This window comes from Suillus subaureus (assembly GCF_016647635.1).
Source record: "Suillus subaureus strain MN1 chromosome Unknown BJ212scaffold_11, whole genome shotgun sequence".
NCBI classification, from domain to species: domain Eukaryota; kingdom Fungi; phylum Basidiomycota; class Agaricomycetes; order Boletales; family Suillaceae; genus Suillus; species Suillus subaureus.
This window is the reverse complement of record NW_024538567.1, coordinates 350,714-371,296: the sequence shown is the minus strand read 5'-3', so window position 1 is coordinate 371,296 and position 20,583 is coordinate 350,714. Positions and strand designations below refer to the sequence as shown.

General features: G+C 49.0%; 7 protein-coding genes across 7 annotated transcripts; 4 read left to right on the top strand and 3 right to left on the bottom strand.

Moving 5' to 3' along the window:
- Positions 1-559: 559 nt before the first annotated feature.
- On the bottom strand, positions 560-1,303 carry BJ212DRAFT_1446412 (flavoprotein; the record flags this gene model as incomplete). Its single annotated transcript, XM_041338239.1, has 6 exons — positions 560-657; positions 690-864; positions 913-1,029; positions 1,111-1,140; positions 1,170-1,193; positions 1,247-1,303. 6 exons carry the CDS (start codon positions 1,301-1,303, stop codon positions 560-562), a joined length of 501 nt encoding a protein of 166 aa, XP_041194417.1.
- A 782-nt stretch (positions 1,304-2,085) lies between these two features.
- BJ212DRAFT_1298628 (uncharacterized protein) lies at positions 2,086-3,042 on the bottom strand (the record flags this gene model as incomplete). The annotated part of the gene is made up of 1 exon (XM_041332717.1): positions 2,086-3,042. The coding sequence occupies one exon, from the start codon at positions 3,040-3,042 to the stop codon at positions 2,086-2,088; it is 957 nt and encodes a 318-aa protein (XP_041194416.1).
- A 902-nt stretch (positions 3,043-3,944) lies between these two features.
- BJ212DRAFT_1446402 (uncharacterized protein) lies at positions 3,945-6,620 on the top strand (the record flags this gene model as incomplete). Its single annotated transcript, XM_041338238.1, has 4 exons — positions 3,945-4,727; positions 4,785-4,941; positions 5,033-6,435; positions 6,528-6,620. The coding sequence occupies 4 exons, from the start codon at positions 3,945-3,947 to the stop codon at positions 6,618-6,620; spliced, it is 2,436 nt and encodes an 811-aa protein (XP_041194415.1).
- Positions 6,621-6,787: 167 nt separating this feature from the next.
- On the top strand, positions 6,788-8,226 carry BJ212DRAFT_1298626 (uncharacterized protein; the record flags this gene model as incomplete). Its single annotated transcript, XM_041332716.1, has 5 exons — positions 6,788-6,871; positions 6,933-6,985; positions 7,039-7,151; positions 7,264-7,412; positions 7,459-8,226. 5 exons carry the CDS (start codon positions 6,788-6,790, stop codon positions 8,224-8,226), a joined length of 1,167 nt encoding a protein of 388 aa, XP_041194414.1.
- A 457-nt stretch (positions 8,227-8,683) lies between these two features.
- Positions 8,684-11,115, top strand: BJ212DRAFT_1346138 (tRNA synthetases class I (M)-domain-containing protein). Its single transcript, XM_041335332.1, has 9 exons — positions 8,684-8,873; positions 8,920-9,113; positions 9,166-9,252; positions 9,304-9,785; positions 9,841-10,055; positions 10,115-10,276; positions 10,309-10,497; positions 10,521-10,996; positions 11,050-11,115. Exons 1-8 carry the CDS (start codon positions 8,720-8,722, stop codon positions 10,709-10,711), a joined length of 1,674 nt encoding a protein of 557 aa, XP_041194413.1. The 5' UTR covers positions 8,684-8,719; the 3' UTR covers positions 10,712-10,996; positions 11,050-11,115.
- On the bottom strand, positions 10,908-13,082 carry BJ212DRAFT_1346131 (cation efflux protein). The gene is made up of 8 exons (XM_041335331.1): positions 12,697-13,082; positions 12,589-12,640; positions 12,493-12,532; positions 12,292-12,439; positions 12,159-12,239; positions 11,528-12,106; positions 11,177-11,472; positions 10,908-11,125 (listed from the first exon to the last, which is right to left on the bottom strand). The coding sequence occupies exons 1-8, from the start codon at positions 12,773-12,775 to the stop codon at positions 11,042-11,044; spliced, it is 1,359 nt and encodes a 452-aa protein (XP_041194412.1). The 5' UTR covers positions 12,776-13,082; the 3' UTR covers positions 10,908-11,041.
- An 818-nt stretch (positions 13,083-13,900) lies between these two features.
- Positions 13,901-18,011, top strand: BJ212DRAFT_1479545 (uncharacterized protein; the record flags this gene model as incomplete). The annotated part of the gene is made up of 8 exons (XM_041339906.1): positions 13,901-14,218; positions 14,276-14,376; positions 14,429-14,592; positions 14,646-14,665; positions 14,718-14,846; positions 15,089-15,231; positions 15,360-15,510; positions 15,564-18,011. 8 exons carry the CDS (start codon positions 13,901-13,903, stop codon positions 18,009-18,011), a joined length of 3,474 nt encoding a protein of 1,157 aa, XP_041194411.1.
- Positions 18,012-20,583: the final 2,572 nt, after the last annotated feature.

Sequence of the window (20,583 nt, the reverse complement as noted above, 5' to 3'; positions counted from 1 at the left end):
TCCTTAGCTTGATCATTCTACTCCCAAATGATTCATCAGTCCGCATTTGCGACCTGCAGATAGTAGATGAAATACCAGTGGAGGCACAATAACTCCACCTGAACTCCACCGCTCCCAGTGTCAGTGCGTGCTTGGTAGTCTGCAGTCTGCGCGCAGTGCTCCTATCTCCATGTCTGAGTTCACTCTTTGCAATGCAGAAAAAGCTTACTGAGATAGATCAGCGGCGAGCGCTAGCAGCGAGACAATATTAGTGCTAGATGAATCTGACTATCCTTCTCTGAGTTCAAGCAACCCTTACCCTCCATAAAATGCAACTCACCGCATGTTTCCATATCAGATTTTTCTCTCATCTCCGTCTTTGGACCTGTACTCTGTAAAAATCTGTTCTCAACCTCCGCACTGTCGAAAGTACGATGTCGGCGCGCCATTCGATCATCATTTCGGAGAGCACAACAGCAAAGGTAGTGTGCAAACATCTCTTTGTCATGGTAAACGTCCAAAGATGAACGAATTGCTTGTATGCATGCATTCGCGAAGAAGAACCAATACTTATGGAGCATTAAAATTTGTTGTCTTTGCGAACGAGTTTCATCTTATTCACCACTATCTTCACGATATCGCGCCATTCCGTCATGGCACCGAGTCCTTTAAAAAGAACTGCAACGGCAACAAACAAAAGTCGGAGCTACATACCAACGTCCCATATGCAAGATTCTTTCCGATTGGCTCGACAGCTTGGTAACACACAACGTTCCGGATGACGCGCAAATGTTCTGCCGTGAGTGGATGCTCGTACATGAGCGTATTCATCGCCAGGAACATGTAAGTCGGCGTCGTAGGTGCCAGCGCGCGAAGCAGAGAGATCTAAGCAAGAGGTTTGTTATCAAATACAATGTGAATGCGCTGGGAAACATACTGTTTGTCGCAGAGTCCGTGTGCATCATTTGAGAGCGTATTTGCCGAGCAGGGAGCGACAAGAACAATGTCGGCCCACCTCCTCAACTCGATATGCAGGATCGGGTCTCCAATCTTGTATGACCCTGTCATGGATGTTAAGACGGCCAAACAAGTGCGTGTACTCACCGATTACTCATCTTCATCAGTCCATACGTGAGCGCCTGCCTTGACGACATCTGCAGCCTGCAGATCAGCGACTCCTTGGTCGCAACTCCTTCTACTCTGACATTTTGGTACTACGCTTGCACACAACATGAGCAAGGGCAGGATTCCGGGATGGGTGACAGACTTGAAGAAGCAGTGAGACGATGAGGGGAGCATTGATAGATGCTACGCTTCCAGTCATTATGAGCAAGACATGGTTGTGATCCAGGGGGAGGCACTCCGTTAAATTGGCGAGTCACCATACCGATGAACGTTTGGGAGTGGAATTATTATGACAGGTAATTTTGCAAGCTGTTATTTCTTATTTCCCCGACATCTGGCAGGGCCAGAAGAGCCTCGGCCCCGTCGATTCGTCGAACACAAAAAAATACCCATCACTGTGCTATGTTTTTTTCCACGGCTCGACTTGCACCTATTGACACGCACTTACACCATTAGCTGAAAACTTGAAGCTCCAATAATGAGCAACTGTTGAACGCTGAGGTATGCCAATCAGGGATGAAGACAACGTAGAGATCTACACACCCAGACACCCAGGTTCACCGACGGTTGGCCTAGAAATCTTGTAGTTAGGATGGTACTAGACGTGATTGAGTGCAAAAAGGATCCGCTGGCTTCTGTACAGTTGAATATGAAGCGCGAGCTGAGCACAACAGCAAAACTCAATTTATCGTGGTGTTGTCCCACGGGCGATGTAATTTCGAACCTGAGGACAGTTTTGACTTTAGCCGCCGGCAATGATATTATTTTTATTTGGTGGATGTGGGCGGCTGAAATCTGATACATGTGCATGAGTGCTCATGAAGTTAGATTATTTGACAAAATTTACACTAGTACTAACATCCTATATGCACATGCCAACTTCGGCATATTAAATATGTTTGTTTTACAAAACAACTACAATAAATCCTTTCGGGTCCCTCTGGGACCTTAGCATCACCCCAGCGACGTCTAATTATCCAATCACACCCCGTGCGGCTTCGCGTTGGAGTCTGGCATTCCATCCCATCCCTCAATCCAAGTTCGAATATCCTCAAGTTGGTCGAATAATTCCTTAAGAGATTCGTCATTCTTCGAGACACGATCGCAATGTTCAGCTGGGCTGTGCCAACCTGCGAATGAAGTTGAGCGACGAAGGCTTCTCAGAGGGCAGATTGCAGCGGTCGTGTTTGGAAGGACTGGTCGTTGAGGGCGTGGAGGCATTGGCCTTTCCTCTGCGCGACGATCCAGCTTCCGAGGAAGAGGGGCGTTATCACAGTTCTCCCTTCCTCTTTCTTCGGCTATCGGGTGAAGGATCGATGATTGATTTCTGAGGGCAACGGTCTTGTCATCGACTTTCAGTGGCATAGTTTGCTGTGGCGCACCATGTAATTGTGTCAACGGTGATTTATGAGTGCCCCGATCAAGGCCCGGCCTGGTTTGTTGGATAGGAATAGGAAGCGCATCGAGGGATATCTGAACGGCGACATGGGGAGTTTTCACCAAAGTCTCGACCACTGCTTCGCCTCCCTGCTTTGCCCTTCGAGCAAGAACGACAGTCGTTACTTGAGCTAGCGTAGGGAACACCTTTTCTTTTTTGGCAGACCCATCATACTGGCCGCCTATATTTTGCTTTTTGCATTGATGCGTTGCGCTGACAGGTCGAGGGATGGCTGGAACATGCTTCGCAATCGGAGTTTTCCCCTCTGCCTTGCGCTTGTATATGGCAGGCGGCAGAGCACCGCAGCTGACATACGCCTTCCGCACGACTTTCCGATAGTGGGAATCTTCTCCCCCCAGGGCGGCCATAGCATCCGCACGAGCACACCCCGGAGAGCAAAAACAGAAATCGTGATCTTCCACTGTCAAATTTCCACAGAAACACTTCGTGATACCCATGTGGGCTGCTGAAAAAGGGTTTTGGCGAACGCGAGTGTTCATATTGTACGGGTGCTTGGCGTAGAACAGAGTGGACAGGGATTCACGACCAACGCCAGATGTATGACCTTTATAGCCATTGGAATTCTTGCTTGCTTTCGGTAGTGGACTGTGGCAAAGCCACTGGCATGCACAATGGAAAATTGCCTATGGATCAACAAGGCTGTGGACGCGCCCCAGGACCTGTCGACCGTTATTCTTGTGCAGCACAAGTGCTGAACACGACTTTGGAAGAATAATCACTAGTTGAATAATAAGCGAACAGAATGCTCGATATGAAAGGCCTGAAATCACAGGCATGCAGCCCTCTCGAACGCCAAAGCCGTCATAAAGGTTTGAATGAGCCACATTGCCACGATGCCATGCAATTATAATGGCACCTGGAATGCCCGCAACTGGGCTTTGACTGGATCTTTGCTGACCAGACAAAACAGAAGGAGGCCGACGGTCATTATTTATAACTTGAAAGGCCTAGATGCATACCTTGCTTTGACTCATCTAGAACAAATCGGGGACCAAGCCTTGGAAAATTGGCCGTCTCAAGGCCATACGGGATCCTAATCGATCAGTCCAGACTCCAGTGTATTTCGATCCCTTCCAATGATAATTGACATTTGCGCGTAAATAAGAATTGTGGTTGTTCGGTGTACGCAAAAGGTATCGGGCATCTGACAAGTTTATATGAACGATTGACGAATTTCATTGGCTGACTACGCTACGTGGCTTCTGCCAAGAGCGATTGTTTCATCTACTTCCAGGGCCTAGGCTACAGGCTGTTCATCTTCGACTACATAACTGTATCTTGCTTTTTCTAGTGCCTCACATATAGATTCAACGTAGCTGGTCTACTCGTGGCAAATCTTGAGAGCGATTTGAAGACGAACTTTCTTTCCAAAATTTAGATGATGTCTGACTCATTCGCAGACCTCTGGAGCTCATCTGCACCGTCCAATCCTACATCTCCGCAGATACTTGGGGCTGCCAAACAACGAGCAACTATTCCTCAACGGTCCCAGGATGCATTCTCCATTCTTTCCGCTTCTCAACCGACCTCACGCACGCATTCCCCGCAGGTTACCGGTTCCACCACCCAGCCACGAAACCCTGCGCCAGCAGGTGGAGCGAGAAATGCAGATGCTTTCAGTAGTCTTTTTTCTGGCTCGTTAGCGGATGGAAGAAATAACAATACTGTCAATATGACCATGGCTGAGCGCGCGGCAGCGGCTCAGAGAGCAAAGTTACAGCAAGCCCAGGCACCCTCCAGGGTCACTGTGCCCTTGCCATCTGCTTGGGATGGCCTTGATTCTCTTGCACGACAGTCGACACCTTCACATCCTTCACCCTCTCCTTCACCACAGGCCGACTTCAATTTCTCTGCATTGGCATCTTCTTCAACTACTACCGTGAAATCACCAGTGGGAGGTGATGATTGGCGCTCATCTGGCTCTACAGCCCCTCAGCCACAGTCTACTTCCCAAAAGAAGCCTGCAGGAACGCTCTGGGATATCGATGATTTCGATTCATCTCCTCATTCTAACCCCCCAATCCCTCCTCGTTCACGTACACCTGGTGACTTTGACTTTGGCGATCGCGAGGATGGCCTTTTGGAGACCCACTCTAATGATAGTAATGATGATATTTTGGGTGACTTGGCACGACCAGTTGATGCAGTCAAACCATCTTCACGCGTATGTCGTACTAAAGTTCCTCTGCCGATTTGCACTCATCGTTCATTGATCGGGCAGGATCAATCCACTCGAGCTACACTATCGCCTCAAGCTCCTCAATTGCAGCGCCTTTCATCAAGGCCTGTTTCACCACCTCCCCACATCGTCGGGCAAATTGTGGAAATGGGATTCTCTCCCCAACAGGCGCGTATAGCGCTTGCAGCTACAGATACTGGTCTCGATGTACAAGCCGCTTTAGAGACATCTGCTCGCAAATGGTGCTGGGATTTCCTCCACATCATCTCTCTCGCCGCACGACTACGAAGTTCGGCCGCCCCCACGACGCCCACCAAATCAGCGTGTTAACTCCAACCGAGACCGAGAAAGAGAAGTACCCCGTGGTACCGAACCAGAAGCACATCAGTCTCCGGATCTTAACGTGCAAGCGGAGAAGATTATTGCACAAGCCAGCGAAATCGGTATAAGCGTTTTTAATCGCGCAAATGCCTTCTGGAAGGAGAGCAAGGAGAAAGCACAGCGGATATACGAAGAACGTGCGAATGCGGCTCGGGCAGGGGCAGGGACCCAGCGAGGAGGTGGAAGGCCACGTTGGATATCTGACGAAGTACCGGACAGAGCTGGCGTGGAGCAACATGATAGGAGAATGACTGGTGGGTTCAAGGATGATGATGAAAATCCCCCTCCGACTGGACCATCAAGACGACAAGATGGGCCGACCAGACAACCTCCCTCACAGCCTGTCGAGGCGCCATCGCAGTCTCAACCGAAAGAAGTGGATCTTTTCTCATCTGAGGCCCCTGTTTATCAGTCTCCATTCCGACGTGGTCGTCCAACACCACAGCCTCAACCTCCTGCAGCTCCATCCCGTCTTGCTCGTGTTCCCTCACCTCCGAAACCACAACGTGTACTAGTCCCCGCATCGCCTTCAGCCCTCTCAACGTCTGCTTCACACAAAGCCACGGGCACGTCCGCATATAAACTTGGGCAGTATGCAGAGGCAGAATCTGCTTACTCTCTTGCCATTGCTGCACTACCAGCCTCACACATCCTCCTCGTTCCACTGCACAACAACCGTGCGCTCGCAAGGCTCAAGACGGGTGAGGCCCGTGGTGCAATAGAGGACTGTGCGAGCGTGATAGAGATAGTTGGTGATGATAGAGGCGTTATCGAGGGGGTAGATCTGGGGGATGCCCTCGTGAAGGCTTGGCGAAGGCGTGCAGAAGCCTGTGAGGGAAGAGAGAAGTGGGAAGATGCAAGGAAAGACTGGGAATCAGTTGCGGGTGCTACATGGGCGCCGTCAAATATACGTGCCGAAGGCGCGCGTGGAGCTGGACGATGCAGACGGATGCTTAGTTCTAGTGCCGACGAGGGCACCCCCTTACCAAAACCCAAGTCAAAGCCTAAAGTTCCCTCGGTCAAACCCGCACCAACTCCCCCCAACTCGGGGGCGCTCAAGGCTTTGCGTGCTGCGACCAATGCAGCTGAAGCCGAAGACAACCAGCGGCATGAACTCAAAGATTCCGTCGATGCTCGGTTAATAGCATGGAAAGGCAGCAAAGAAGCTAACATCCGCGCATTGATCGCTAGCCTCGACTCTGTGTTGTGGCCAGAGTTAAGATGGCAGAAAGTGGGGATGCATGAGCTTGTGTCAAATGCTCAAGTAAAGTCTCGTTACACGCGTGCCATTGCGCGTGTGCATCCAGACAAGGTCAGTTATTATGACAGATATCGGTGTATGCTGCCTTTGTCATCTATCGTTTTCTTAACCGAGATCACGAAAGCTGATCATACTTCTTGCAGCTGAATGCGCAAAATACGACCGTTGAACAGAGAATGATCGCTAATGGGGTGTTCGGTGCTTTGAACGAGGCGTGGAATGCATTTCAACAGTGATACCTATTCAGTACAAGGATTCGCCCTGTAATAATGGAAGGTAATGTGAGACTACTATCTCACACATGCCTTGGACTTGGTTTTAATACGGATGCCGCTTTTCAATTCCCATTTTCTGCACGTGACGACGCGACAGTGTGGAGTACAGAAAACAGAATACCACAACCATGTGGATCAGATTAGGGGTATTACATATAAGTACTGGTTCTCGTTTGTTCTTCCTTTCCTCAGTCCGTTACACGCGACTGAGGGTGCGTCTCGCCGTTTCTTATCTCACACTAGCTAGACTAACTGTGTGTAGATTTTATCAAGCTGTGCGGCATACCGATGATGGTGCCATTTGAGGAACGGCTTGCAAACCTAAGGTGGGTTTATAGATGCATGTCATCTTAAACATCCTAACAACTCGACCACGTAGCTTGGCAGATATGGAGCGCACATCAGACACAACCCTCGAAGACAAAGATTTGAGTAGACAAGAGGGACAAGGATGCCAGCAACCTGTCGAGGGTATTCAAGCACCCTTTGCTCGTTTGTGCTCGAGGATCGGAGGGGAGCACCAGAATGATCATTGCTCCACTCTTCCGTCTTCCAGACGAGATCCTTGTGGAAATAATAAAGCACGGCGCTGATACGATGATAGATAGGAGCGGCTACAGTTTTGAGAAGACAGTGTCGCACGTATCCATGCGGTGGCGAACTATAGTCATCTCTAATCCGTCACTATGGACGTACATCTCTGTGTGCCCAGAGGAAACTCCATCATTCCTTCTAACGCGCATTCATCGTTCTGTGGGTATACCTGTTGATGTCGACATATATCCTTGGTCAACACCAGTTCACCAACGTTGTACCACAGTTGTTACTTGTTCAGCTGAACATTATTCTCCGTTATGCAAGTCGGTGGCGCTCACTCACTCTTCGATTTGGACTGGCGGAATCGATGTTCGCTTTTGTTTTTCTCTACTTTACGCGTTACGGAACATATCTTCCATCCCTCGAATCTGTGAGGCTATATGGTTCAAAGATGCAAGTCAAGCCATGGTCACGGGCCCTCTTTTTCGACGAGCCTTGCACTCCAAGGCTCTCTACCCTCGAGGTTGCCAATATGAAGATACTTTCTGGCATAAACTCCTGCAACTCGACAATCACCACCCTAGTCCTCACAAACGACATACCATCGGAGATTATGATTACGACTTTTAACGATTTCACGCGTGTTTTCGCCTCATTTCCATTTCTCGCCTCATTGGTAACCTACGGTCTCGTGGTCGACATTTCTTCGCATCAGTCGTTCACTGACGATCACCAGTACCCCTCCCTCCGCACCCTAAGCATCCATCGCATCGATGGCGCGCGTTTCTCCTCGTTGATCGCCACTCTTGCATTAATTTTTCCTGGCATTACACACCTCAATTTGACAGGGCCCCGGGCTGCCTCCTCGTTACTTGAGGCTGTACGACAAGTATCTGCAGATCAAATATGGCCAGGCCTCCAGAAACTCGTGCTAAATACTTTTATTGGCTATGAATGGTCACAAATCAATCATTACCTTGAAACACATGGTAGTGGTGATGATGGCGATGGCGAAGATAGGACGCAATAAAGATGGTGAATTCATCCCACTGGTATTGCTGATCGTGGAGGACGGGACACTAGAGTGATGCAGTGTTGCATTTTCAATAATTGGACCCTGATAGCGCGCACGGAACTACGAGGTCAGACGATGCACGGCAGGGATTCTGGGGACTCTGAACTGAATTTTACTTCATATACCATGATACAACTATAGCTTTGTACGTGCTTCTGGTCAGTAATACATCCTGAGTCCATGCCAAGGTCGCGCTTAGCGCTGTTGCTGGTTTCATTAAAGGCAGACAGGAATGACCAAGCAGTATCTACCGTACCAACAGTGTCTGCCTGGCGCTTCCGACGCTGGAATGACTCGTGAAGTCGTGGTCTCCAGCTAGGTGTCACGGCATACGCGACCAAGTCGATTTGCACTTGTTTGACATAGCCTTTAGCTTTCAATAAGACAAAACAACGCCAGAACGCGTCTCTAAGCTCTGATAGCCGGAAACGCAACACTGTCTGCCTGAATGTTATTCTGCCGCAAAATTCCAACAAAGGCTCCCATTTACATTCTACGCAGATTACGATCACCTGCTCTGTGTCAATTTATCTCTACGGCCATTGACACTTCCATAAGCAAGCCATTCTACATCACTACACCAATATTCTATCCGAACGCAGGTGTCTACCCCGTTTCCTCAATACCATCTAAACTAATATGTCCTAGCTCCGCACATAGGCCACCTGTACTCACTCGTCACTGCTGATATATTCGCTCGCTTTACGTGCATCTCTGAGCCGGACCGACTAGTGCACTTCTTGACAGGAACAGACGAACATGGTTTGAAAATCCAAAAAGCCGCCAAGGACCGCGGAATAGAACCTTCTGTACTCTGCGATGCTCTCAGCGAGCAGTTTCGTGTGTGTCCCAGTTCATTCTTTCTCAAACTCATTGACACAAAATGCGTTACAGAGGCTTGGTACTCGTGCTAACATCAGTAACACGGTATTTTTGCGCACGACCGAAGCTAGACATAGGGAGGCTGTGGAACACGTATGGGTGTGTATATTCTTCATTAAATGTCCAATTTTCTCAACCCATACCGCATAGCGCGATCTCGCCGCACAAGATCTCATCTATAAGGGCACATATTCTGGATGGTACTCTATCTCTGATGAATGTTTCTATACCGACAGTCAGATCACTCATCCGCCCTCCTCTCTAACTCCCATCTCTATTGAGACTGGCTCTGCAGTTGAGTGGTCCAGCGAGTCAAACTACAAGTTCCGTCTCTCCAGTTTCCGGGACCGTTTGCTAGACTACTACACTTCCAATCCAAAATCAATATACCCATCAGCTCACCGAGAAAGGCTAATACAGACTCTGAAAGACGAACCTCTTGATGACCTGTCAATTTCGCGACCACGGGAGAGATTGAGTTGGGGCATTCCCGTTCCGGGCGACATGTCACATACGATGTATGTGTGGTTCGATGCACTGACAGTGTATCTCACTGGAGTTGGATTTCCTGCTGAGCGGCAAGGATCAGTGTGGCCTCCGAACATTCAGGTCATTGGGAAGGATATTGTTCGGTATGTCACAATGCGCATCGGACTTCACTAGTAATACCTGACACGGACAATCAAGTTTTCATGCTTTGTACCTGCCCGCTATGCTCCTTGCGATGGGAATGCCGCTCTCGCACACCCTTCTTGCGCATGCGCACTGGACGGCACAGCAGCGCAAGATGTCGAAGTCTATAGGCAATGTAGCAGATCCATTCGACGCCATGGACACATGGGGTGTTGATGCTGTGCGATTTTACATGGCACGCGTCGGTGGTCGTTTCAGAGACGATGTTGGTACGACTATTCACCTTTTTCGTTCCATGCGCATTAACAAAGGGTGTTTTATTTCCAAGACTGGTCCCCTGAACAACTCGAGAAGCATGCGGACGAAATCCGTAGTTTGCTCGGCAACTTCTTCTTGCGTATCACGTCTAGGACAATCCGGAAACGTGTAGCGTCTGCGCCTCAATTCACGTTCGTTCAGCTCCTTGATCAGTCCCTCGATGGCCCCAACGGTGACGTGCTATCATCGCTACGTAACCTAAAGGAAGAGTCGAGCAATGTATGGAGAAGTTTGAGGTGGGAGATGCGCTCGATGCAATCATCCTTGTCCTCAGGGAGGTACGCAGCTTGTTCATTTCGTGTTCGACCCTCCTGACGAGATTCAAAGGCGAACGGTGCATTAACACACACTGCGCCCTGGTCGACGCAAAATCCCTCCTGATGCTGCGCGAGTGTCTTATCTCCTCTCGCTCGAAGTTCTACGGGTCACTGGTATATGCTTACAACCCTTCATTCCTGAGGCTGCACATAATCTGTTGGATGCATTGGGTGTTCCGAAGGCAGAACGGAGCATGGATTTTACAGCTGTGGGTAAGGGCAATGTTGGAGAAGTGAAGGGAGTTAAGCTGTTTGAGGGCAGGAGAGAGATAGCCAGCGGGAGTCAATAGTTGTCTGCTGTGTAAAGCCAGGATTACGGAGCAGACTACTAGGTTCGTCTGCATGAGTGTGCACACGTGCATACTCGATACCACCACGCGCCATCTACGACTCCTGTTGTACAGCCCACACATGTGTTACAACAGGTTACACGCCGCTGGCATCGGTGACACAATCAAAATAACATAATCACATTCTGGATCATGACTCCGCTACGTAATGAAGTAGAATAGGCCCGTATAAGTACTACGGCTGTGTTTACACAGTGGGGGGCGGTGGCGGTGGTGGTGGCGGCGCTGAGAAATGAATCAGCACGATGACGCATAGTAAACACCCTGAAGTCACTTACGGCAGCAATAATTCTCCAGGGGATCGCAATGTTGATCTTCAGGACAGAGAATCAAGCAAGGCGAATCTACAGATGTCTGCAAATCCATCAGTTCTATAGACCAATCAACAGCATACACATGACGTACTTTCAGACCATCCTCACTGGTGATAGAGGGACGGTAATGGTATTCCGGCTGAATGGTGCTGGAATGGATGCCGTTCAGATGCAGAGCCTTGCGTATGTCTGCAGCGATAGGCATGAAATCATGATTCCTCGAGGCCATGACGTGTACAGATGCGACGATCTTGGATTCTGAGAGTTGCCAGATGTGAAGCTCGTGTACTGATAGGACGCCGTCTACTTTCAGGATGGAATCGCGCACGTCTTCGAGTGATACGGTGTGTGGGACTCCTTGGAGCAAGATGAACGAGGCGTTCCGAACTGAAGAAGGGTAAATTAGTGTCCCCGCGTTAGAATACAACCAGGAGTGTCTTACCTAGAGGTAAGGCAGACGTGAAAATAATGATAGTGATGATGATGCTGACTGCGGGATCGAGGTAGAACCGACCACCCCACGTTGTGAGCCAGATAATGAGACCTGTAACAATCACACCAACGTTGCCCAGAGCATCACCCATGACGTGAAGCATTAGGGCGCGCATATTCATTGACCCATGTGAATGACCATGACTATGACTGTGGCCGCTCGGAAGTGGGGGTATTGTGGAGGATTCGATTTTGTCTTGCTCGTGATCGAGACGAGGAGTTTCCGAGATGTTTATTTCTACTGAACCGTCAGAAACCATCCGTATAGAACGAGATGATGATGAGGCGTTTCGCTGGTGTGAAATAGGGGAGGCTATAGCAATATCCTGTGCGGCTTGTGAAACTGCAGCACGGGTAGCGGCTGGGTGTCCGTACATTGACGAGTAAGATCCTGTGCGAGCACGAGCTGTGGTCGACGAGTCCTGAAGGGGTATATCGTTGGTAACGGTGTGCGTTGCATGTGATGCATGTATGTGGCCGCTCTCTTTGTCGCCATGAAAATGACCATGCGAATGAGAGTGACCATGTTCTGAGACATGGATGAACAATGCGGCGAAGTAATTGAAATGGAGCGACAGTACCATGGAACAAGAGAAATCCGAAAATGTTTGAGGCTAGACCGCAAGATCCCACTATAACCACGAGAAGTGGATGTGATACATCTTGGTAGTAGGGTATTTGTGAAGGAATACATGAAGCGCCTGTTGGACTGACCTTGAATACTGAAGAAGCGTTCCACTGCCTGCAAGCTAACAGAGAAACACAATGCAAGTAGGAAAACACCATTGGTTAAAGCTGCAAGAATTTCGGCCCTTTGCCAGCCATAGGAATAACGAGAATGATCGGCGGTCTTTCCCGTCAGCTATTATATTATGTTCACTCAACCAACGAAGAAAGACTATGTCTGGCACAAACCTTGATAGCATACAAAGCAACAACCAAGCTCATCACATCACTGCCAATGACATGGTTACAAAATTATATGACGTAGAGTTGAAGGCTGACACTTACTTGAGCATATGGAAGCTATCGGTGACGAGAGCAAGGGAACCAACAACATAACCTGTTGATCCGTGAATTGAATTATTGACCAAAGTGATAGCCGAAGATATGGCTCACCAACGACGAGTTCCAAGAAGAAGAATAGGATGTCAATGACGAGCAACAGTGTGATGCGAGCTGTACGAGATAGCGCCATTGTGATTTACACCCTGTGCGCTCTGAATCCGTAAAATTGCAGGCAGCTGAAAGAATAAGCGAGGGATTTTAAGTAGGAACGAATTTGGAGCTTGGAAGATCGAAGCGAACAAAGGAGAAAGACTGTTGAAATTATGCTGTGATAGAACATTAACCAACGTTTCAAAGGGCCGTTACTTCGCTTGATAGTGTCAGCCACGGGTACTTCACGTGTCCACTGCCTCGGAATTTTAGACACGGATCGCTGGCGCCGGCACGACATTCAATTCAGTTGCAACTTAAATTTGAGTATACATGGCATAGTATGGGAGGCTTTGTCTAGCTTGGGAGCCGCCGATCATCATCATGGTGCTTATGTAAATCCATTTTGGGGGCCGAACTCAAAGTCACGCAGTCTCCGTGCGCGTGCCAAGTGGATTGGGGCGTGCAACAGGGAGGATCAGACTTGGAGGTCGCGTGTTGGCTTGTTAATGTGGCGCGAGCATGTGCAAGAAAAGAAGTTTGTCTGATTGAAAGTGCGAGATATTTGCTGGACAATATCTCCCGGAGAGAAAGGAATCTATTAATATGTGAAAGATAAGGGGATTAATCAGTCTGAAGAGCGATAATCTATAATCGACGCGAGTACTTGTCAATGCAATGTATAGTACGGGTAGTGCTCCAAGACGGTTGCAAGATCAGTCTGACTTTTGTGGGCAAAGTTCCGCGGAGGGGGCGTGCTAGATAGGCACATACCCAACAGGCAGGAGCTGTACCCAATATTGCGGTACTTGCTATCGATGGCTTGTCTGTTAAAGATAACTTGAAGAGATCCGTCTCTCTCGATCTGTGGCCGGTCATCGTGGGATACCCCAATGTTGGGTAAGTTCATCCATGTTAATGTGAGTTCTTGATAACACGTCGACACCGAGGAGCTCCGAGTTGCGAGACTATCACCAGCAAATCTAGAGCAAGAAAGCAAATCGCCGCCAGTTGTCACCGCTACCAGTACCGGAGTCAGAAACGCGTAGCACGTGACTGATCACTGGGCCATGCTCCTAGCTGCTTGAATCAGTCTTCCACGAAACTCTCATGCTTCCTCGCTTCCTCCTATCTTATTCATGCCCATAGTCGTCGACACCTAGCGATGCCCCCAGGAACACCCTACGCCTCTTTCGCACTCCCTTATCCCATCCGTATTGATTGCTTCACCTGCACAGCTCGCCTTCCAGTTCCGTACAATACACCAGCACTGTATCTCCTCACCCACTCGCATACAGACCATATTCTCGGCCTATCGTCCAAATCATTTGCTGCGCGGGTAGTATGTTCGCCTGATACAAAAGAGATGCTCTTGAGGCATGAAATTTATCTGGAACGCGCAAAGAAAGATGCAGGTGAAGTTGCAACGAGGACGTTTGCTCATTTGAAGGTTGAAGGTGGAGCGCTCAATAGGGATTTGTTGGTGAGTGCGAGAGCTCTTTTTCATGCTCATGTCTCAATGTGGTACATCAACATAAAGCACGCGGTTCCACTGAATACTCCAACTGAATTTGAGTTATCGTCGACTGAGACAGTGACTATTACACTCATCGATGCAAATCACTGTCCGGGTGCCGCTATGTGCATTTCACTTTGTATATTTTCCTCCCTAACGCTCATCCCTGCTCGATAGGTTCCTCATCGAAGGTCCTCGTGGCACCATTCTTCACACGGGCGACGTACGTGCCGAACATTGGCTACTAAAATCTCTAGCTCGAAATCCATTTCTCCAACCATACATCCCAGATACAGAGGAAGATCTCCGTGTTCTCATAGCGCGGGGCGGCCAACCAGCAAGTTTGACAAAAACATTAAATGCGATTTATTTGGATACCGCGTGCATGTTGAAGGCAACTGTTGTCCCACAAAGGTAATGATTCCAGATACCATCAGATTGGTCGATGGTTCACGAATGTGAACAGGAAAACGCGGTCAAAGGCCTGGTCGAGCTCATTGCGTTGTTTGATAAGGACACCTATTTCTTCGTAAACTCGTGGACTTGGGGATACGAGGATGTGCTCAAGGGTATCGCGCGAGCGTTCCAGTGTAAGGTAGGCAAACGTCCATTTTTACGACCTTCAACTATATATCATGGGTGATCTTTCCGTGCGGTTCGGAAACAATTTATTCGTCCGATTTTTGCCTTTGTGACTTGTATTTAGCTGTTCTTGTCTTGCCATGGCGCATATATGCACTTACATACTACTTGCATTCTATTCTATGCTGCCTCATGTCCCCTGCCCTCTCATTTCTACCATAGGGTCCCGTTTTACTGACATATCTACTTTTCCAGATTCATGTCGATCGATACAAACATGCGGTCTACACGCATATATCAGATCCCTTTCTTCGTACTCTCGTCACACGCGACGCGACGAGCACCCGTTTTCATGCTTGCGAACGGCTTGAGCGGTGTAGTTTCGTAAATGTACCTAGGTATGTTATTCCATATTCTATTAGTCGATATCGCTCATCAATGGCGCGTTTGTCATTTACGTCGTAATCATTCTTGTTTATGTGTGGCCAAACCTGCCATGACCATTCACTAAATTAATTGAAATCAGTTTCGACTTCAAGAATGACTTAGCGCCACGGAGCATCGAGGGGAAGAAGGTCGTATACGTCAATCCAGTGACCATGGGATGTGCACGGTGGGAGGGCTATCGCATGGATGTACGGAGACGTCTTGCGATGGGGAAGGATGTTGATCGCTTGGTCGGTATCACGCAATTTATTAATACAAGATACTAATGTTGGCATTCTTATAGTTCGTACCTCTCGAACGACATTCTCCCTTACCGGAACTACTGAATCTTGTTTCCCTCTTCCGCCCGCGTCGAGTGGTTCCAAATACCCTCGTGCCTGCTCTCGGCGGTCTCGATTGGACTGCGATGAATGCTATGTTCAAGGAGTGCATGGCACCGCCCATTTATGGCCGTGGCGATCCCATCCCAGACGAGTTGAACTCGTCAGGATTTGCACACCCCAGCGTTCTCGATCTCGCCTCCCTCGACCTCGCTGATGCAGATTCAGCAATGAAAAACCTCGTCGGTGACTCTGCTGAACTCGAAGCAGAAAAGTGGGTAGATGACGGGAGTATGCGTCGACGGCTGGAGGTGCTCCAAGGGTGGTTAGGACCAAAGGAGAAGGGAATCGTTGATCGAGCGCTCGGGCGTCTACCGAATTCATATTCTGAGCATGGAGGCTCATCCCCGTTATCGTCCCGGAACAATTCTGCGCCGGAGACTCCCAAAAGGATGACCAAAACTCACATGCAGGTGAAGCGCTATCTGGAAGACTCGGACGACTCGAGCGACGATGGGTCTGATGCACATGCCAAAACTGCGCGGCTGCTCTTTGCTGGGGATTATAACATGGAAGAGTCAATGAAGAGTTGGTTATCGTCAAGTCCGTCACGGATATCAGGAGGTGAGGCGCAGATCATCAGTGCCGAAAACTTGGGTCCTGTGCAAGAACAGTCTATGGCAGTTGCAATAGCAGAAGCTGATGTTCATGCTTCGGTATTGGAAGGCAGCGTTCTGGTCCCAGTGTCTGTACAGATTAATGACACAGCCCTCGTCCCAGCTATCACTCTCTCTGCTGATCAAAGCCTCCCCACACCAGTATCGTCACCTGACCTGCGTCCGCGAGATGTCAAGGGGAAAGGCAAGGAAATAGAAGGTCAAAGAAATGCTGGAATCACAGATTTTTCGCTCCTACCTTCCTCCCCACACACGTTCAGGAGCTCCTCATCCACCCCTTTTCTACGGATATCCAACCCATCTAGCCAAATTCTCCGGCACGCACCAATAATTCACCCTGTCTCCGATGAACTTGGCGAGGGTAAACCACTGACCCGTGCGCAGTCCGTGATGTCTTTGAGTGCATGTACATCTCCATTCGCACCGTTAGAGGATGTAGTCATGGCCGAGGCGGAACTGTTATCACTGCCTAAGCTACTCGATGATAACTCCTTGAAGCCTCCCGAAGTACAAAATGTTTCGATTCAGATGCGCGAAGACGCGAGTGCAGGGTACAATCAGCAGAGCATTGAAACATCCCGGAAAGAGGTCTTTTCCCAAGCATCATCAGATACTCCATCATCGCAGCGTTCTCAGCCATTTACGAGCCTTTCTAATCGGGAGCTTTCTCATCATCTATCTCTCCCTCTAGCTCAGATTCAGAGCCAGAATAGCGATGGTCACAGGACAAAACGCCGCAGATTTGAAGAACATACCAACAGTGTTTCTGAGACAGAAAATAGTGACGGAGATCAAGTCATTCCATCTCTCGTCTCTACCCTCGGGCGTAGAAAGACCGAAGAATTCATCGATGGCCCTCATGATGAGGCACATCCGTACTACAGGTCGTTTAGGGTTCCATCACCAGATCTATTCCTTGATACGACCAGTGAATTAATGTCACCGTCTCACGAGCATGAGCAGCGTCCCTCTGTAACCCTGCCTAGAAACCTTGCACCCAGTCGGTCGGCTTCGTCACTTGGATCCCCTCCTCAACTAGAGATTGGTTCCTACCGCAGACGCAATGAACCCCTTGCAACGTCTTCTACCTCTGTCCTCGTTACTGTAGCTTCGCCTCGCACTATTACATCCACTCCAACAATACCCCTTTTATTAGGCGACACTTCAACTATCAGCCTCGCCTCGTCCTCCAAGCTTCCACGGCCTTCCTTCGTCATCTCAGAAAAATATTCGAACTCTCGCTCCGCAGAACGACGCAAACGACGAGAAATAGCTGAGAAACTATGTCTAGCTCGTCCAGATTTAGTTGATCCCTCCTATGCAGCAAAGCGATCGAGGAGGTTCTCTCGGCTCAAAGAACAGTCGGTATCCGACATGCAAGACATGAGCTCGAGTGCAATTGGAATTGGCTCGTCCCCGTCTCATTCTATCTCTGCAGAGACCAATGGTCCGTCACAAACTATGGTCCGCCGGGGATTCCGTCCTGCATCTCGTTTATCTTCCTTTTCGCTGTCGAAACAAGTTGCGAGAACAGCAGTTCGAAATCGTCCTGTGAAGCGCTGGCGTGAGCTGTTGGACGAAGATACAGAGGACGTGCGTCAGACGATGGATTGGGAACGAAGTCGAAGACTTGCGCGGGATGTCACGGGTGCGCTCGCTGTAGGGCGGAAGGCGAGTGATGTGCTTCCGCGATTGATGTGTATATCTGCTCGGCAAAGACATCTTGCGGGCTAGTAGTGGATGGATGCTTTCAGATCACCTCATATTTGCCGGCCCGTGGTGCTACACTAATACTACCTTAAGTACACATACATGGCCTTGTATTAATTGTATTACATAATAAACATCGAGCCCAAGATCGAGTGTTTGCGAGTTTACGATAACGAACACTTATGGAACAAGGAGTTGTGGGTCCCTGTTATTGTTCCAAGATACTTCGACTCCCAAATGCCGTGAAGAACAAGGTCGTTGCGGGAGAAGCTCGGCCTTTCATCTACATAGTAAGTTCTGGTGAAAGTATTTAAAAACGCCCAGTACATGCACATCGCACCTCTCTTAACACCGTTACTTTTCACAAGAATGGCGAATACAGCGCAGCCCATCATTCCAACGACCACACCCGTTCGAGCGTTTGAACTTGAAGCTCATAAAAACACCGTATGCGCAGTTGCACTGTTCCCCGATGGACGACGTATGGTAACGGGCTCGACGGACAACACGCTTCGTCTATGGGACTTGAAAAGCGGGATTGTGTTGAAAACTATGGAGGGACATCTCAGCTGGGTGCAGGGTGTGGCAGTATCACAAGACGGGGAATTGATAGCAAGCGGGAGTTTGGACGGGAGGCTCATCGCCTGGAATGGAGAAACTGGGGAGCGTCTTGTTCAACCCATTCGAGCTCACAAAGAATCGATCCGCTGGATGGACTTGTCTCCAGATGGAACAATGCTCGCGACTGGTTCATCAGATACGATGACGAAGCTATGGAGCACAAAAAATTGGCAGCTGCAAGGAGATCCGATTAGTTGTGGTAGTGGAGTCTTCTGCGTTCGGTATTCACCGTCTGGTGGACTTCTCGCCATCGCGACATCCAAGAATATCCAAATATTGGATACACGCACAAGGATTTGTGTTGCAAACTTCAAGGCTCATGCACACACTACGGAATCGTGGAATGTTTCACTAGCGTGGACACCTGATAGCACACGGCTTCTCTCAGGGGGAACTTCCAAGGATCCTACTATACGAGAGTGGGATACGTCGACCTGGAAGCAGGTCGGTGATCCATGGACAGGCCATTCTAACACGATCTACGCCATTGCCGTGGATTTTTATGGGACCCTGATCGCCTCTGCATCTCATGATAAGCATGTCCGCCTCTGGCAGCTTTCGGATCGACGAACTATCGCCATATTCGAACACCCGGGCTATGTCCTCCGCGTTACCTTTTCCGTGGACGGCAAGCACATCCTCAGTGGAGGGGAAGATAAGGGCCCTATCTCAAAGTGGGCAATACCAGAGGACGCGTTGCCTAATTCCAAGGTAAGTCTCCACCCTTGACTTATGTAGTATAACATGATTCGAGCATAACTCATAGTTCTTCACGTTAAACACGACAATCCGCAATGCATTCATAAATGGGGACTTGTCTACTGCTGAAACGCTGCTAACACGGGCGATCAATGCTAACTCCAAAATCGACTACATTTCTTACGCCAATCGTTCATTTCTTATGGCGCAGAAATCCGAATGGGGCTGCGCGCTTGATGATGCACGTAAGGTAGGATGCATCGTCCCATTATCTCCCCCTAAACATAGGCTAATTGGTAGCGTAGTCTCTCAACATCCAGCCCTCTTTGACGGGCTACATCTCCAAGGGCATTGCCCTCTGCGGACAAAAACAGATCAAGGCCGCAATGAAAACATTTGACCTTGCGTTCGTATTTATAGACGGAGATTCGAAGACCATCCTTCTTCTCCTGTTAATAAAGGTATGTCAGTGTTTTCTCGCGTAGTTCTTGCTCCTGACCGTTTTCAGGCCATTGCACTTTTCAATGCAAATCAGTACGAAGACGCAATACAGCGTGTCCAAGAGCTGGCTGCCGTTTGTTGCAGTGCTGATACTCTTTCCTGTCGTATGGTAGAAGTGAATATCAACTCAATTAAACTCGGTTCTTACCTTGTCGATACTGATTATTTTGACTTTTGTGCGTCAGGCGTATCTAAATGTTCAACTGGGAATAAATGCCTTGAATGACGCGCGTTACAGCGAAGCTGCTGATCACTTCACTGTTGCTATCAACACCAACGCCTTCTCATCTAAACCAGCCATCCACCCTATATATGAGGACTTATCCGTGGTACGTTGATACGATGCAGCGTCTCAAAATCTCATGTCTCTCATGCTCAACTGGTGCTTTATGCAGCTTTTTGGATGGGACATTGAGTCCTTGTGGAGAACTGTAAACCAGAAACGGTGCGATGCACTGCTTCGGTCGGGTAGAATTCGAGACGCCGTCGAATCGTACCACCACATGATGAATATGAGTGATGAAATCACGCAGGCCAGCTGCCTTGATTGGTCTACTGGCAGGTCTTCAGTAATGTCACTCATGCTGTAATCCTCACATGTATGTCCTCAGCTTTTAAGGATGAATGGAGTACGCTCTGTGTCTCCAACGGAGATACTGCCCTAGCCGCGCGCGATTACGACAAAGCAATTGTGTTATACTCGGCAGCGACTGACCTCGATTCTGTACCCCACACTATCTTTGTAAACCGCTGTAAGGCGAAGACAGACAGAGGG

What these genes read in the sequence shown, in the direction of transcription:
- BJ212DRAFT_1346138 (XM_041335332.1), top strand. Translation starts at nt 8,720, where the DNA reads ATGTTATTCTGCCGCAAAATTCCAACAAAGGCTCCCATTTACATTCTA. An exon ending in ATTGGGAAGGATATTGTTCG is followed by an intron (nt 9,786 to 9,840) that starts GTATGTCACAAT and finishes CGGACAATCAAG; the next exon opens with TTTTCATGCTTTGTACCTGC. An exon ending in TCGTTTCAGAGACGATGTTG is followed by an intron (nt 10,056 to 10,114) that starts GTACGACTATTC and finishes TTTATTTCCAAG; the next exon opens with ACTGGTCCCCTGAACAACTC.
- BJ212DRAFT_1346131 (XM_041335331.1), bottom strand. Translation starts at nt 12,775, where the DNA reads ATGGCGCTATCTCGTACAGCTCGCATCACACTGTTGCTCGTCATTGAC. An exon ending in TTGCTTTGTATGCTATCAAG is followed by an intron (nt 12,440 to 12,492) that starts GTTTGTGCCAGA and finishes ATAATATAATAG; the next exon opens with CTGACGGGAAAGACCGCCGA. An exon ending in ACGCTTCTTCAGTATTCAAG is followed by an intron (nt 12,240 to 12,291) that starts GTCAGTCCAACA and finishes CCTACTACCAAG; the next exon opens with ATGTATCACATCCACTTCTC.